This window comes from Rhincodon typus, chromosome 1, assembly GCF_021869965.1.
Source record: "Rhincodon typus isolate 14 chromosome 1, sRhiTyp1.1, whole genome shotgun sequence".
NCBI lineage: Eukaryota > Metazoa > Chordata > Chondrichthyes > Orectolobiformes > Rhincodontidae > Rhincodon > Rhincodon typus.
In genome coordinates this window covers 150,396,398-150,414,260 of record NC_063332.1, presented here as the reverse complement: position 1 = coordinate 150,414,260, position 17,863 = coordinate 150,396,398, and the positions used below count along the sequence as shown (strand labels likewise).

General features: G+C 38.1%; 1 protein-coding gene across 1 annotated transcript in view; it reads right to left on the bottom strand.

Moving 5' to 3' along the window:
• The window catches only part of LOC109911486 (membrane-associated progesterone receptor component 2-like), a 34,652-nt gene extending 17,455 nt beyond the window's left edge, over positions 1 to 17,197 (bottom strand). Inside the window, exon 1 of the mRNA XM_048597543.1 lies at positions 16,821 to 17,197. Coding sequence (XP_048453500.1) covers positions 16,821 to 17,169 — 349 coding nt within the window. The 5' untranslated portion in view covers positions 17,170 to 17,197. The remainder of the gene's footprint in view (positions 1 to 16,820) is intronic.
• Positions 17,198 to 17,863: the final 666 nt, after the last annotated feature.

The window sequence follows — 17,863 nt, the reverse complement described above, 5'->3', positions numbered from 1 at the left end:
AGAGGAAGAACATTTTTATAGACTAGTGACAATGAAATGGAGAGATGGTGGAAGAGGAAATGATCAGTGGTTTCAAAAGGATGTTGGATGGGTGCTTTAAGGAAATAACCTTTTAGGGCTACATGGATAAAGCTGAGGAATGGGGGTAACTGAATTGACAGCCACATGAACTGGATTGTTTGAATGATCTCCTTTGATGCCTATATGATCATGACTTGTTAAATGCTGAAATAACAAGGGTCAGAATAAACTGACATTTTCAGGCTGGCAAGCTATCACTAGGGGGTGCTGCAAAAGGTCACTGCTGGAGTGTGCTGGATAGTTTACAACTTATGTAAATACATGGTGCCTTGCACTTAGTCCTTTCATTTAAATATGCTGACAATGTAAGTTAGATAAGAACACAAGTTGCACGACACGCACAAAAAGTTTGCAAACAAAATTTTAAAAATTAAATTAAATTAAATTAGTGGTTAAGATAATGGTAAAGGGAGTGCTTTGTTAGGAAATGAGAGGGAATGCATTTTGGTGGTAAAGAAAACCAGAGGTTTTTAAAGGAAGGTGAGAAACTATTAAAATGTCAATATTCAAAAGCTGCCTAATACACACAGACACAATGTTCACATGGAATTCTCTAATTACAAGCCTTTCCACTGCCTTGGAAGCTGCGGACATTTAGTTGTGAAGTACATTTAAAATTGAGTTCAATAGATTTTTGCCCAGTGAGGGAATCAAGCAGGGAAGTTAAGTAAAGCGGATCAACAGTGAACCCATACCTCAAGTGGCATAGATATCTCCATTAAGTACGGAAGACATAAATCATATATGGCATAAGTTCATGACAGGAAAAATTGCAGATATGAAGACAGAACTTGAAAAGTAATGAACAAATCTCCACAGGAGTGGAGAGAGCTAGTTACAAGGCAGTTATTAAAATTCTTAAGTCATGGGTTAAGATTGATTCTATGTTGAAAAACTAGTTCTTGTTAAGGAATTATGGACAAGGAATAATTCATTTAAAATAGTCATAAACAGCTGTGAAGAATGGGATTGAGAACTTTAGACTGCAACATAGAATACTTTGCTACCAGGGTTGCTGCGAGATTATTGTAAAGTGGAGAAAGAACTGAAGGACAAAATATTGCATTGCTCCGGAGAATAACAGCAACTAGGATTATGCAACAAACACTGGACTGGCCAGTGACACACACATCCTATGAAAGATGAGCAGTAGTACAGTAGGACAAGTTCTGAATTGTAGAGAGCTGTTGATGTGGATGCGGTGCAACATGCGCCCTCCTTCTGGGCTGTATATGTCCACGGACCTGAACAGCTGCTGTACTTCTGGTGAATACCGATTCTGCTAAAAATGTACTGAAATAAAAAGCTCATTTACAACATTATCAGTTTTTGCTATCCATCAAAAGCACAAATATATGCAGATTTAAATTTTAATCTTTATCTAAATGAATACAGCCCCCAAATGGAATATGGGCAGTGTGATATGACCAAAAAAACCTACTTTTTCAGATTTTATTCGTTGAAATATTAACTATATACAGGATATTCAATATTTTGGGGAAGAAAGTAGTCCAACTTACCTCACCTCCTTGTCCTCATGTGGATTTGCCGCATAATAACTGCAACAGTTAATTACAAACCTATGAAATGGGAGATTATATATACATTGTGAGTAATAGCAGCTGCCTTGGATAGCAAATTTCAACAGAGCACAATCCAAGTTGACTATTTAATAAATATGAGTTAAGTTTAAATAGTTTGGAATGGCAGAGTCTTGATGGTCATTAGCTTGCAACATACTGACAAGGGTGGCTACTTTTCTTTAAACACACACTCCTCCACTTTGTGATCTAGTTTTAGGATTATTGCAGATTTCATAATTGGGTATTTACTGGATTTGCCACTCAGTATTGCAAGAATATAAAATGCTAACTGGAAAATTATTTTATGACTATAAATGCTATATTTTCATGGAAAAAGGTATTAAAACAGAACACAATCAACGACCCCAAATCCCACATATAAAAGGAAGTTGTTATACCTTGACTTATAAAGGTAAACAAGTATTGCAGAGCTCCATAGCTTCCAACGGGGCAATTAGGGGTAAAGACTTTGATCCTTCCAAAGCGCAATTTTTAAAGGCAGAATGATTTTAAAAAGGTTTCTTCATATTCAAAGATATTACACAATAGATGCATTAGAGAAACTAGCAGCAAGGTTTGTTTTGAATCCTGCAAATTGCCTGCAGCTTTCAAAATAATTGGTGGCCAGAAAACCAAGCAAATCCAACAGTTAGGAATTACAAATTTAAACACTGTCGTGCAGAGATAACCAAATTAGTCAGTTAAAATCAGAGTTCTGAAATGTTTAGTTACTTTCTGTAACACATCTTTCTTTGTTGATCTACAAAGGTTAGTCTACCTTTTCATCTTAATACAAAGATAAACCTGTGGTCGTAACAACGGTAATACTCAAGTTTTTGTCATCATCATACCACTGAAATCGAGAGCAACTTTTTCACTCCTCCCATGCATAGAACAAAACAGAACTCTAAAGTTATGCAACTGTTGAATGAGGTATAATTGGGCTTAATTATTCAGAAATCCTATTACTAGTTGACAGAAGATAATTGTATTTACAGAATGTCAAATTTCTCAATTACCATACAGAATTCCAATTCTTGCTTTTAAGCTTATCTTCACTTTAGCAAATTAAGTAAATGAACAGATTAAAAAGGGAAGAAGAAATCTGAAAGCTTATTTAAATGTGAAGGTTATCAAGTGCTTGTAGTTTGCAGCGAGCATTGTATGGATACTGTCATTATTAGCAGTTTGCTTGCTTGCTGATATTGCTGCTACTAAACACCAAACTATACTCTTTACTAGATGCCATCTGGAAAGGTAGAAACCATGTCACAAAAGATCATTGTGAGCCAATTTCATCAAGGTCAGCAGGCCCATTGCTTGACCACTGAATCTACTTCTTCTGCAAAACCTCCCAACATTTTACTTCAAGCCTACAAAGGCATGGAGCACCAGTATCTCAAACTTTACCTCTTAGTGACTATATTAACTTGTTAACTAGTCTAACTGCTCACCGAAGATCTCAGAACTATAGATACTTACAACAGACAAAATTACACTACAAAGCCTAATATAATATAACATTGACATACATCAATATCAATGACACTCAGCAGTGTTGAGCTACACGTGAAACAAATCCCTGGAACAGAGTGAAAAACACTTGCGTGGATTTATCACCACTAGAGGACAAATCATAGTTCCATGTCCCTTGCACAGTCAGTGCCATCATTCTCCAAATTAAAAAAAAGAGAGTAGTAATACATCCATAATTCATCACTTCCCAATCAACATGGTGCCATGGTACCAGCAGTTGCTTTCCAAAGTTGAGAAATGAACATCAGTTCTGTTTTCACTACTAATGGTAATTCCCATTAGATTCAGAAAGGTAAGCAATCTCTCAATATATCCATTGGAAGGGAATTTTTATGGGCTTTCAGTTAATTCTGGGTGAAAAACTCACCTACCTCATACATGTCTTAAACCATTTGATAACTGCATTGCTAATTTTATAACCCACTTTCTTTTACCTTTTCCTTTGTGGTCCACTTTACATTAGTTTAAAACTTCAATAATTTCCACACAAGTAGGGGAGTGTGCATTTTTGAAAAAGATAGTGCAGCTAGCTAAAAGGCATGACCTCTTGTGCCAATTTGAATAGTGTAGGAACAGGAAGAGCAATGATTTTGAGGATACTGAATTCTTCTAATTCTGCTTGAGAGAATCTAAATACTACAGATATTCAGATGACTTATGGGGTAACCCGAAGGGCCTAGGACACTTTTGAAAATGAACTGTCTTCTGACTATGCCAGGTATATCTTTGTACAAGCGGAGGGAAATTTCTTACCCTTATCTGGACCTTGATTGGAGATAAGAGTTTTTGAGATACATAAATTTTAAATCCTATTATAGTAACCAGATTATAGCATCATGTGGTCTACCAGTTGAAGAAATTTATCACATATCTCAGACAGCCAGTCTATTTCTATTGTTCACAAAACCATAGGGGTGTTACAGCACAGAAGGAAGCCATTCAGATCAATGTGTCTAAACAGCTCTTCAATTGAGCATCACTACTTTAATCAAATAGCCTATTTTTTTTCCTGATACCTTTGCGCATGATCTCTATTCAAATAAGCATCCGATACCCTTTTGATTGCTTCAATTTAACAAACTGGTATTTAATATTTCTGCCTACAATGTATTCAGGAAAGGCTGCATTTGCGTAGTACTTTTCATGACCAATAGATGTCTCAAAGTGCTGTCACAGACAATTAAGTACTTTTTGAATTGCAGTTACTGTTGTCATGATACAGCAGCCAATTTTACAGTGTATCATTCCCTCAGTACAGTAGAAAGAAAACATTTGGCATTGATCACCATTTCACTTAGTTTAAAACAGATTTGCACAGGGAGTACTTGTGGTGCAGTGAGCTGTGCCCCTTCCTCTGAGCCAGAAGCTTGGTTCAAGTTCCATTTTAGGACATGGCGACCAAGGAAGATGCATTCATAATACGACCTAATATGATGATTATCAACATGCAAACCCCTCCAAAGTACCCCAATGGCAGGCAGTAAGAATGGGAGCAATTCTAGGTCAACCATGTGATGAACAGAAAATTGAAACCTCAAATCATTATTCATACCTCTGGACAGTAACATGCATGTAAATGTGTATGCTGCTACATAATGTGGGTCCTTGATGTCCAGTTGGATCATGATGGTGATAACACAGGGTTTGACTCCATTCTGTCTAGCCCAGAGGTAAAAGTTGGAAAAATAATACAATAACACTTCATAATCCTATATGGATTTTGGACATCACTGGCTAGATTAGCAGCAACCACACTGGTGAAAGTCTGGAGTCACATATAGGCAGGACTAGGACTTTAATAAACCAGATAGATTTTTATGATAAATCAATAGTTATACAGTTGCCATTAGAAAAGCTTTCAAGTTTTACCACCAATTATGGTGGGATTTAAGACATGTCCCTAGAATATTAGGCTGTAGTCTGGATTATTAGTCTCGTGACATTAGTATTGCCTCCCCGGTCTGACTCATCCAGTGTACCTGAAAATGGAACTCTAATACGACTGGTACATTCATTTTCAAATACAATTGCTTTATTCATTGAATTTTCCTTCTTGAAGGGATTATGTACAGACTTTCAAAGTCAATTGTAAAGTTGTGGCACTGGGTGGGTAGGAGGTTGGGGAGAGGGAGTTATCTACTTCTACAGAGTGAAGTATGGATCATTTGAACTCAGTATTGACATATTTGCCAGCACTCCTTTTAAACAGAAGTACTGAGGGGAAAAGAAACATAATATTGGCGAAACAAAACCAAAGAATGTGAAAGAGTGCAAGTTGCTTGCAATTAATTCTTAAAAAGGGGCTCCTGATATAACTCTTATTTCGAATGAGTTACCTCATGCAAATAGTTAGAATTTTCACATTGAAAACAGTTTGAGAGATGTATTTATAATAAATTAACAAAAACATCTTTTTACATATTTCAAGTTAAAAGAGTGATATATTAGACACATGGGTATTTCTACTGCATTATCCAAGGAAAGTGACCCTTAAAAAGTTCAACAAATAATGTTACTATATGACAAATAAAAGGAATTAAAGAATTGTAAAAGTAGCCCAAAAAATTAAAAAAAGTAGCCTCAAAGATGACATGTAACAAAAAGAGACAGTAAATAATATATTGCAAATAATCTGGAGAGAAAACTAAATAGTTTGCTATGCTGAGAAACTTCCCAAAGTACCAAATTCAAATTCAATAAAGACAGCAGCAACTGGACAGACTGTGAACCCAAATAACGGGCAGTGCACGTGAGAATGATTGAGACACAAGTCAGCCTGATAATTTGACCTTAAAGTCTAATAAAACAGAATTTGCAAATTAAATAATTCTTCAAAACTAGACGCAACTTTAAAGTTGCTAACACGCCAACACAAACTCCATTTTTGCCACATGCATTAACTTCAATAAATTCCTAACATAATACAGGTAAACATATTTTATTCCTTTATTTAAAATTTCTACCAACATTTAGTGCAAAACTATTCTCCCCCACGATTAGGAACCTTGACATGAATTTATCCGCAACACATCTTGATCTTAACTTGTATTTCACCCAGCAGCTGCAAGCAATGCTTTGACTCAGAAGGAATTACCAATAGTGCAAACTCATGACAAAATGCAACAGATTCTGCCTGCTTTTTGCCACGATATGCCCTGTTGAAGCTTCTTGTTCGGTTAGTCTTACTTTCTTCTAGCAGTTATTCCAGTTAGTCTTCCATGATGCTAATACTGTCTACCATGTTAAAAGCATTTTAGCAAAATGATTAAGGTTGGACATGGTAGGTGCAGAATGACAGGGGAGCCCAGAACCAGCGGTCATAAACCAAGGATAAGAGGTAAACCATTTAGGACTGAGAAGAGGAGAAATTTCTTCACCCATACAGTGGTGAGCCAATGGAATTTGCTACCACAAAAAGCAGTTGAAGCCAAACATTGTATGATTTCAAGAAGGAGCTGGATATAGCAACCAGGGCTAAAAGGTATCAAAAAGATACAAGGAAAAGCCGGAACACACAGCTGGATGAACAGCCACGATCCTAATGAATGGCCAAATGGCCTACTCCTGCTTCTATTCTCTATATTACTATGTAAATAAACAAGCAATGACAAGATAGGAAACAAAACTGAAAAAAAAAAATTGCACACTTCTTTCTGAACTGCACCATTTTGAATTTTATGGTCACAATTTAGTAACACTGAACACATTTGTTAAAAACATCGACAGTTTCTTTTCCCCACAAAGAACGATGTTTATACCCAAAAGAAGAACACAAACTACATTAATCTATTTAAGAACTATTTGTGACAGTCTTATTACAATTATAAGAAAGAATATCCACTCATAACCTCAACAACAGCCTAACAGACACTCAAACCCCAGGGAAAGGTCACAATTGTTGCCATGGTAAAAATTCCATATTGAGCAACACAGCTGAAATTCTATTCCTTTTTAAAAAAGTTCCATACATTTTCTGAATAATATTTTCAGAAATTAACTCAGCTCACTTAGTTTGAGGCACAGGAGAGGGGAGGGGGGAGAAAGGGCAGAAGAGGGGAATGGTGAGACCAAGCCCAGAGATGGGATGACAGGTTAAGGTTAACACAGGTTAAGTTTCTTTGAAACCCTTAGGTGTTACATCCCATCTGCCTCTCAAATTTTCTTTACATCTGCAGTTATCTATAGCAGCCCACTTTTAAAAAGGATGTTTTGGGAATTAAGGACTAAAAATTCCCAAAGTAATTTTGGGGTGTGGAGGCGGGAGTTCAACAAATTGTCATAACACCAAAAATATTTCTCAGAGATTGCCTTCCTGAGCATTTGTTGAGAAAGCCGAAAGAAAATCCAATGCAACGCACCAAGATTGCATGGTCTAGATTGTACTGCAAGATATGGCATTGAATTTCTTCCTTCTCTGCAACAGACCTGTAGAGTAGTGTTTGTTTGCAAGCATTATACTGCAATTTGGGGTTAAATCTTAAAAACTCAGTTGAACTTCACAAGTAGCTTCAGTCCCCAAGATGCTCAAATTCATCAAAGTATGAGCATGAGAAATTGTGTCAGGGTAAAGTACCAACTAAAATCAGCCTGCTCAAAAAAACTTACATGGTTCAGTTGTTTAAACCATTGTGGTCAGAGTGCATAAATACTGAAAAAGGTCCTAGAAATCTATCAATTCAGCATCTGCAAAGTTTAATAGAACAGACAGAGGAACAGGAAACATACAAGCACTAATAAGTGTATGTTTTATAGCTCAGCACTTCCTTCAAGCTATGCACAGCCATCTTTATGCCTTTCATTTCATATATTTAAACCGCCTAATAATTTTCAAAATTCACCTTCCACACTAGCAACACTTAATGTATTCCGCTGGTGAGTTATAACAATCCCATATTGTTTTCTGATAGGTATTTTTTAAAACCTAGGCAAACATATTTTATGGGTAAAATGCAAACACCATTGTGTTAGAATTGAAGCTAAAAGCAAACAATACAATTTAAAGGGTCCAATGGGGAGCAACAAAAGGTTGCAGACCACCAATCTAAAGCTCCGTCAGGACTTTCACTGGCCACATTTGGAGTTTGTTGTAAAAACTAAACAAATGATATTAACATTTAATTTCTGCTCCTTATGAGAACGAAGAGCAAGAGTAGGCAATTCAGCGCTTTGAGCCTGCTCCACCATTCAATATGGTCACATCTGATCTCATCTCAGTCTCAACACCACCCTCCTCACTTGTCTCCATATCCTTCAACCCATTACTGATTAAAAATCCTGTCTCTTCTCAAATTTACGTCCCACCATCCACCTCACTTTGGGGTAGTGAATTCTACAGATTCACATTCCTTTGAAAGGAGTATTTCCCCCTCCTGTTTTAAATCCACTACCTTTTATCATAAAACAATTCTAGATGGTGCCACAAGGGGGAACATCCTCTCCACATTGACTTTTTCCCGTAAGACATAGGAGGAGAAATTGGGCCAGTCGGCCCATCGAGTCTGCTCTGCCAATCATGGTTGATAAGTTCCTCAACCCCATTCTCCCACTTTCTCCCCGTAACCCTTGATCCTCTTGATAATCAAGAGCCCATCTATCTCAGTCTTAAATGTACTCAATGACCTGGCCTCCACAGCCTTCTGTGGCAGTGAATTCCATAGATTCACCACTCTCTGGCTGAAGAAGTTTCTCCTTATCTCCATTCTAAAAAGGTCTTCCCTTTACTCCAAGGCTGTACCCTCGGTTCCTAGACTCTCCTACCAATGGAAGCATCTTCCCAACATCCATTTTGTCCAGGCCATTCAGTATTCTGAAAGTTTCAATTAGATCCCCCCTCATCCTTCTAAACTCCAATGAGTATAGTCCTAGAGTCCTCAAGTGTTCCTCATATGTCAACCTTCTCATTCCTGGGGCCATTCTCGTGAACTTTCTCTGAACCCACTCCAGGGTCAGTACATCCTTCGAGATATGGGGCCCAAAACTGCACACAATACTCCAAATGTGGCCTGACCAGAGCCTTATAAAGCCTTAGTAGTACAACCCTGCTTTTACATTCAAGTCCTCTTAAAACAAATGCCAACATTGCATTTGCCTTCCTGACTACTGACTCAACCTGCAAGTTTACCTTAAGAGAATCTTGGACTAGAACTCCCAAGTCTCTTTGCACTTCAGACTGCTGAATTTTCTCCCCGTTTAGAAAATAGTCCATGCTTTTATTTTTCTTACCAAAGTTCATGACCTCACACTTTCCCTACATTGTACTCCATCTGCCACTTCTTTGCCAACTGTCCTAACTTGTCCAAATCCTTCTGAAGCCTTGCCACCTCCTCAATACTACTTGTCCCTCCACCTATCTTTGTTTTCAATCTCCTGTAATTTTTTATATACCTGCTAGATATCTTCTCATCTAAATTCGAGAGAGTATAGCCCTAACGTACTCAATTTCTCTTTATAAGACAAACCCTCATCTTTCTGCTTCTCTTAATTCTTCCTGGTATTTCATAATTTTCAAGTCATTGTAATCTTTTCCTAAGTAGCTCTTAAATACCATGTAATGCATGGTAAGTTTTAGGAGATAAACCAAAAAAGATGGCTAAGCTGGCAGATAAGTACGTGAACCAACATACTCTGATGTTCCAGAAATGTTGAGCTTAGAGGAAAGTGCAGCAGTTCCCATGCTGAAGATGGAGTAGTAAAGGAATAACATGTGGAGACATATTTGGAGATACTGAGTCACTGAACTAGTTTGCACTTATCCACAAATACGCCAGCTTAAGGAGTACCTAACCCCACTGTCCCCTAAACAAACAGGTTCTGATGTGTTTTAAAATGAAAGCAGAAATACCAATAATGACAAAAATAGCTCCAGCAGCACAATGCCCAAACATTTATTTAGCACCAGCTTATCACAAGTCAGCAGCATCATAGCTCGGAGACAGGGGTCATCAGATCACACTCCACTGCAAACTTGAGCTAGGTTGCAACTATATTTTCAGGAGTGTGATCTTTTGGATGAGATACTGAGAAACCTTGTCCATTGTTTAGATGTACCTGAAAGATTCTGTGGCAATATTCTTTTAAAAAAAGTAGCATTTTCCTGGTAATCTAGCCAACATGCATGCCTGTGAGTAACACAAAATGAACTAATTAGATTGTATGCATGTCACTACCACTTCTCTGCTTGGACTGCCCACCATCTTGATGGTGTGTTCTCCAACATTATTTGTTTCTTATCATTTTACCTCCATTCCAATCACTTTAATCGAAGGCAAAATGCAAAAATGTTCATCAGAGGTCACTTTCATAATCACTGGACCTGTCAGAAACTAATTCCACATGTTTTGACTCCCTCCCCCACCACTCCCTTGTTTCAGATCCATTCATGATCAGATAACTTGGTGATATTCAGTCAAACTAGTTATTGTAACCACATCTTCAACTGCTTTGACATTTAACCTCACCACGTGTTGAATTCATTCTCTGGACCTCTCTTCAGCAGCACTGAATTTTCTGACCACAATCACAAGAACTGTAATGTTAACCTGACTCTCTTCCCTCTACAGATGCAGTCTGGTCTGATCTGATCGGATTACAACATCTGCTTTTATTCATGAGATAAATACTGCATCAGACCTGATTCTGTATGGCTCAAACAAAATTTAATAAACCACCAAATCATGTGTCTTATACAAAGGCATTAAAGATGTATACTTTATTAATTCAAAAGTCAAACTGCACTGTGACCTCTAACTGACCAAACCTGCTACAGATCAGAATCCAAATGAGTTTTAAGAATGCAGGATGATTAATTCAAACAGAAATCTGACCATACTTTAGGAATATACATTACATCACCAAACACACAACCTGCCTTTATAAAATATCATAACAGTTTTAAATACGTAAGGGTGGTTAAACACAAACATCACAGCAGATGACACAGCAGTATAAAACAAACATTGTTTTATTTTCTTTAATTGCTGACTCCAGGGTCATCTTTCAATTGCATATATAATTGTGATTTAGAAGGCATACTGGTGTACCCAGTCCATTCTCTTATCAATTTGCAAATATTGGTTGGTACATGATCTAAACTTTTTAATGTTCTGCAATCCGAATGTAAAAAGGTAGCTGCTGCTTTTTCTTGTAACAGAATTAATATTTCAAGCATCTATTATACAAATTCACTGCATTTCCATACAATTCATATTTTGAATGCGTCTGAACAAAAACAATCTGAATCCATTTTTTCTGGTTTCAAAAGTATTCCATATTTTCCAGTGAAGGATAAACAGCATTGACAATAATCCAGTTTCCACCACTGGGTCATGTAAAAATGTAAAACTCGTTATCCAACTACCTTTACCTCCTCTGTCAACCCTTGTCAGTGAAGCAATCTTTCCATACCTACTCTGCCTTAATACTGCTATTAAAATCTCCTGAATTCCTTTGGTCCAAAGAAAACGGTCCAAATTTGACAAAATAAAGTGTTGATCTTTAGCGGTGATTGATATGAAAGGGCTCTTTCAATGCATTAGTCAAATTGTTCACTTGACTCCACTTTCAGTCTAATTTACTTAATTCAATTTACTGCTTCTGCCAATTTTATTGCTTAGCAATGCCATTCTCACTGATTCTACCTATACGCGACTTTAATCAATCTTTTCAATAATTTTTTATTTCACCAACCTAATCTTCCTCCTCCTCCATTCCCCATATCTCTGCACAAAGTACTCTCCCAATATTGTCTCCATTCTCCTGTACAGCTCCCCTATGTCCTAAGGGCCTTCTATCATTTGTTACAATAATGTAGCTGCTCATTTTTAGCCTCCAACTCGAGACCCTCAAAGACCTTTTACTGACTTAACACCACCGGTAAGCCTCTTTCCATATTCCATGTACTCACCCAACAAACCTTTACCAATGTTCTAACTTCCTTCCACCTTTCCTCTCAGCTGAATCTTCTTTAATCAAGCCTTTAATTTTGGTCCAATTACTTGGCCCTTTGCCTGGACTCCCTACATACCAATCTATCTTCAACAGTTTGTAAAATACAAATACCAGTCGTTTCCAGTTGGCACAAATTAAAAGTTACAAAATTTGACCACAAAAGTGAACATACCGAATACAATAAATAAAAATGATCTTAGTAACTAGAAAAGAGTACTTTTTACATTATTAAGACCTGCATATAAAGTCAACTTAGCAAGGCTATAAGAGATCTAACATAAAAAAGCACATCTGGTGAATATTTCTTGTCCATCATAATTCTCCTTATGCTGTCACACAGCAATGGCAGTCATCTGACAGAGGAAGTAAAGTGCCTTCAAATAGCTCAGTTAAGCTTGCATTCACCAAATCAGATTTTTTTTCAGTTATAAAACATTTAGAAGGCCAATCTGACCTGCAACAAAATCAGGAGTTACTTCAAGAATTCAATGCAGTTGTATCTGAATTCTTACATGACATAAATGCTCCAGTTGTATGAAACAGTATATCCTCCAACTTAAGATATTGGAGAAAAAGATTACTAAAATTTCAAACTTCAAAATACGTATCTTGATCTGTTCATAAAGTTCCAAGGGGATCAAAATTGCCAGCAACCTAGACAAATATTCAATTTTAATTGACATTTTTGAAGCACTCCATTACTACTAGTAATTGAACTTATAGAACTGTAACTGAATGTCAGCTTCTTGCACAGTAATTTAGTATCGGTCATATATAATTACCGATTTAACTATGTAAATACGTGGTTTGGACTTCTAAAACTGATTTACAGATCTAAAAAATTAATTTTATCAAATTCCTACTTACACATTGTTACTCAGATTAAGTTACTGTATATTTCTAATAATTCAGTCATTTTTACAAAGAATTGTATCACAGAAACTTAGAAGATAGGAGTAGTCCCTTTAAGCATGGTCTGCCACTTAATATGATCATTACTGATCAACTTGGTACCTCACTCCTGCTTTTGCCCTATTCCCATGTGATCGCTTTAGCCTAAAGAACTATATCTAACTCCTTCTTGAGAACAACGTTTTGCTCTCAAACGCTGTGGCAGAGAATTCCACAGGCTCGCCATTCTGGGTGAAGAGATTTTGCTCTTCAGTCTTAAATAGCCTACCCTATTTCCTAAACTGTGACCCCTGGTCATCAGGATAATTCTGTGTTTACCTTGTTTAGACCTGTTAGAGTTTTATGGGTTTATTGGAGATCCCCCATTATTCTAAAATCCAGTGAACGTAATCCTAACTGATCCAGCCTCTCTTCGTTGATTCCTAGAATGGCAGGAATCAATTTGTTTGTTAAACCACTGTTGCACTCCTACCATAGGCAGAAAGTCCTTCCTCAGTGTGGTATCTGTATGCAGAATGAGTACCAAATACTCAAGAGACTAGAATTACCCTCCACACATACAGCTTTTTCAAACCCATCAACTGCATGGTAAAATTGAGATGTGATAAGCATAACATGCAGGGAATCTCAACTTCCCATTACTTGGTCCATAATCCTGTCACATTAACATTTCTGTACATACCACGATTTGTATAATCATTACTACATAAATCTGACAATTTGAAGGTCTGCGCAGATTTGATAAATCTTCATCTTATAACAGTTTATAGGAGCAAGAATAGGTCACCCCAAACAGTTCTGTAAGAACTTGCGTCAAGTGACTTGGAAAACAGTTGCAAACAGAGCCAAAACATCCATCTATTAATTTAGTTCGATGTTATCTCTCACATTTCCCCTATTGAGCTACCAATGAAAACAGCACAATTCACTGCACCCAGATTCAAAAATGATAAGTCCTGGAGATACAGTAAACATGGTTACAGATGACAATTGTGGCTGAAAGAAACAAACTAGTACACTAGAAACAACTAGGAGACTAGTTGGCTATGCTTAAATTTGATCAGTTACCATGGTTGGATCAGACATCCATAATATTGAGGGAAGGAATGGTGGAAGTTTGCAGACGCTGTGGCTACAATTTTCTAATCTTCCTTACATGCAGAGATGATGCTGGAGATTTGCAAATGCTAAAAGATGTGCAAGATTTCTTCTTCAAATAAGGCTCAACCGTGACAGGCCAATCAGTTTAACCTGGATGGTGGGGAAGTAATTTAAAACAATAATCGTGTCAAATTAATGGTCTCTTGGACAGGTATAAATTAAATAAGGAACGCCAGAGTGGACTTATCAAGGACATACCATGTTTGATTAGTTTCTGACTAGGTCAGAGAAGGTTGGAGGAAGATAATGCAACTTCAATTATTTATTACAAAAATTGTCAGAGCACCAACTCCAAGCACCTCACTTTAGAAATGACGAACATATTGGAGAGGTGCAGAAAATATTTAGGAGAATGCTTTCAAGGACAAGGATCTTCAGAGCGATTTGATGGAAGTACCTGAAATTATAATATTTCTGCATCAAATAAATAACAAGACGCTATTCCCATTGGCAGAAGGGTCAAGAACAGAGCACTAATTTAAGATGATGATTAACAAAGATAAAACAAGGAAAAACACAATGCAGCAAGTGGTTAGGTTCTGGAATACACCACCTGAGCACGTAGAAGCAGCAGATTCAATCATAACTTCCAAAAAGGGAATTGGACGTTAACCTAATTGAGAAAATAAAATTACAGGGTTATGGGGAAAAAGGTAGAAGAATGGGACTAGCTAAGCTCTTCTTAAAAAGGACACAATTGAACAAGTGTCCTTTTCCCATGTAACAACCATTAATCGTTCCAGATCCCTCCAAAATGGAATGAATCGGAGCTCAGTAGCACTTACATCCAAATCACAAGGCTGTGGTTTATTTCAAAATAATCATAGCATAATACCCACAATGCTGCAAAGCACGGTCAAGCACCAAAACGATCAGGTGCAAATTCTCTCTTTACCAAGTGGGTACACAATGATTATGCTATTGAGAGTTTCTCTTGCAAAAGAATAGCTTTTGAAGTAACGATTCCTTAGCACAAAGGGTTTGGGCAGACACTAACAGGCAGTTTTTTAAAACCTTCAGGAAAATGAGACAAGTATATTAGTGCTAGTACTCTGAAGCACTTTGCCAAGAATTGTTGTTAATCCAGTCATGCATGTATACCTACTGGGTACTCACTGAAAATGAAATTCTTTCAGGTCTGCATACACAGGGCATGACTACTTCAGACTTAATTACGTAAATTACTGAAATCTTCTTAACATACTTATATTCTGGCAGATGTTTCATAATTTTATACAAAAAAAACAACACTCTTCAATTTCCAGAGAGAACTCGAACAGAAAAGTTCAAACCTGTGGTGATTTAACTGGTAGCTATCATTCAACAGCACAAGGAAAACAAATTCCATCCATAAATGCAGTTCTCTTTCTGGCTCTTATAAAGGATTACTAACCTCACACGTAGTACAGATCAGTCTGTTAAAGTTGACTGTGTTACTACAACAACTTGTATGCATGTAGTAATAAAGTGTCCCAAGATATTTTATATGAGAAATATAAAACAAATTACAATACTAAGCCAATAAGATCATTAGGTCAGACAACCAAACATTTGGCAAAAAGGTATATTTTAAAGGAGGAAAACAAGGAAGAGGTGCAGAGAGGGGATATCCCAGACTTCAGGGCCAAGGCTACTGAAGGCAGTCCCTCCAATGTCAGAGCAATTAAATTCAGGAATACTTGAAAAACCAGAATTTGAACACAGACAGCTTAGAAGATTGGGCGATGGAAAACGTTATACAGATAGGTTCCAGGGAGGGATTTGAAAGTGAGGACTAACACTATAAAAACAAGACACTGTATGACTGAAAGCCAGGTTTGCCAGGAGTGGTAAATGAGACCGGGCACGAGTCAAGATACATGCAGTATTTTGGTCTGTTTACAGAGGACAGATCCGTCAGGAGGTTGGTATAATTGACAAATCTAGAGCAAAGGCATGAATGAAAACAAAATCTCAGCAACAGAATTTTTTTTTCCTACAAGGTATATGTAGGAAAGTCGAACTACTTTTGACTTTTGTGCCGAGCTGAAGACAACGCATTAAAAAAAAAGCTGTACCTAACTCATGAACCTGAAGTAAACTTCAGAAAAATCTGGGAAACCTTAAATGCAGGTAACCTTCCACAGTTCGAAACCAGTTCACTCATCTCCTGAACATAATGAAACGACAAAAGCGACCAACTAAAACAATTTTACGCTACTAATTTGGAGATTCACCGATTAAAGCATTACACAGGAAACCATCTTCGGGTCCGTATCGAGATTTAACTGTGCTGAATGTTTCTGCCAAAAAAAGTCGCTAGTCACATCCTCAGATACTGCTCCTTTCACTTCACCCTCTGCCTTAATTGATGAATATTGGAGTAAAGAATATACTCTCGTTACAACGTGTAGTGATCTTCGTGTACCGTTTCCATATAGATAAACCCAATGAGCGGGAAATGCAAACACGAAGACTACACATAAATTGCACATAGCTGAACCATCTCAACAGACAGGGTACAGCTAAGTTGTACAGGCAGATGGCTATCTGCATTTCATGGCAATGGTTGTGAAGCCCGTAGTTTGTTTATTAGGTGGGTGATTTTGTTGTTACACTGACCGGGTCCGTAGAATTTCTTTCCTTTGGTCACATCGAAGACTTTGCCGTTGACGGCGAGCAGAAGCCGCGGGTTCTGGAGCCCGTCGTACTCACGCAGCTGCTCCAGGCTGAAATCGCGTTTCTTCATCTTGGGCAGTTCAGGCTCCTTGCACTCAGTCTCCGTGCCGCCCCTCCTCCTCCGGTACAGTCTGTACACCCCGAGCAGAGCCAGTAGCAACAGACAGACATTGAACACTAACCCGCCGACACCAAAACCGGCCATCCCGGCCGCTTCCTCCTCCTCCAAGGACGGGCCACCTCCCTCGCCACCACCAGCACTACCACTATTGCCTTCCACATTGTCCGCCATAATGCACGTTAGCAACCTCACCAGCAGCGCGTACCCACTCCAGTATAGTGGCTCCCCATTGGCAGTACCTCCACCAATCACACATCACCCCGCGTCTCCAATGGGAATTGTAGTCCCCGAACCCGCGGCCTCCGCCCACAGCTGCACATGCGCCTGATGGCCGTGCGGCTCAGCGATGATGACAGGCGCCGAGCGGAGTGCTTGCGCAGATTGTCAGATGGCCGCGGTGCTTACGTGGCGCCGTTAGGATTCGGCACGTGGAATTCAGTTAACCCGTAGGTCAAGGTAATGGAGCGGAGTTTGTTATTAGGAATGTCTCATTTACAAATTTTGCTGTGCTTATATGTAATAAAGGCGCTAGGAACGTAATGTAAAATGTTCAGCTGTGGATTATTAACTACAGAACTTAATTTCTATCATCTTCATGCAGAGAGTTCTGGATTTGGTTCTCTAATCTTTCCTTTTTGAAAGAATAAACCTTGATTAAGCCTGGACCGTCTCCTCTTCAAAAAAAGAATATTGTTTAGTTCCCAGATAACGAGATGTAGAGCCGGATGAACACAGAAGGCCAAGCAGCATCAGAGGAGCAGGAAAGCTGACGTTTCGGGTCTAGACCTTCAGAAATGTTTAATTCCGGCTCTTCCTGCCAACCTTTGGTTCCAGTCTATCTGGCCCAGACCCATTCTTGCCCTGT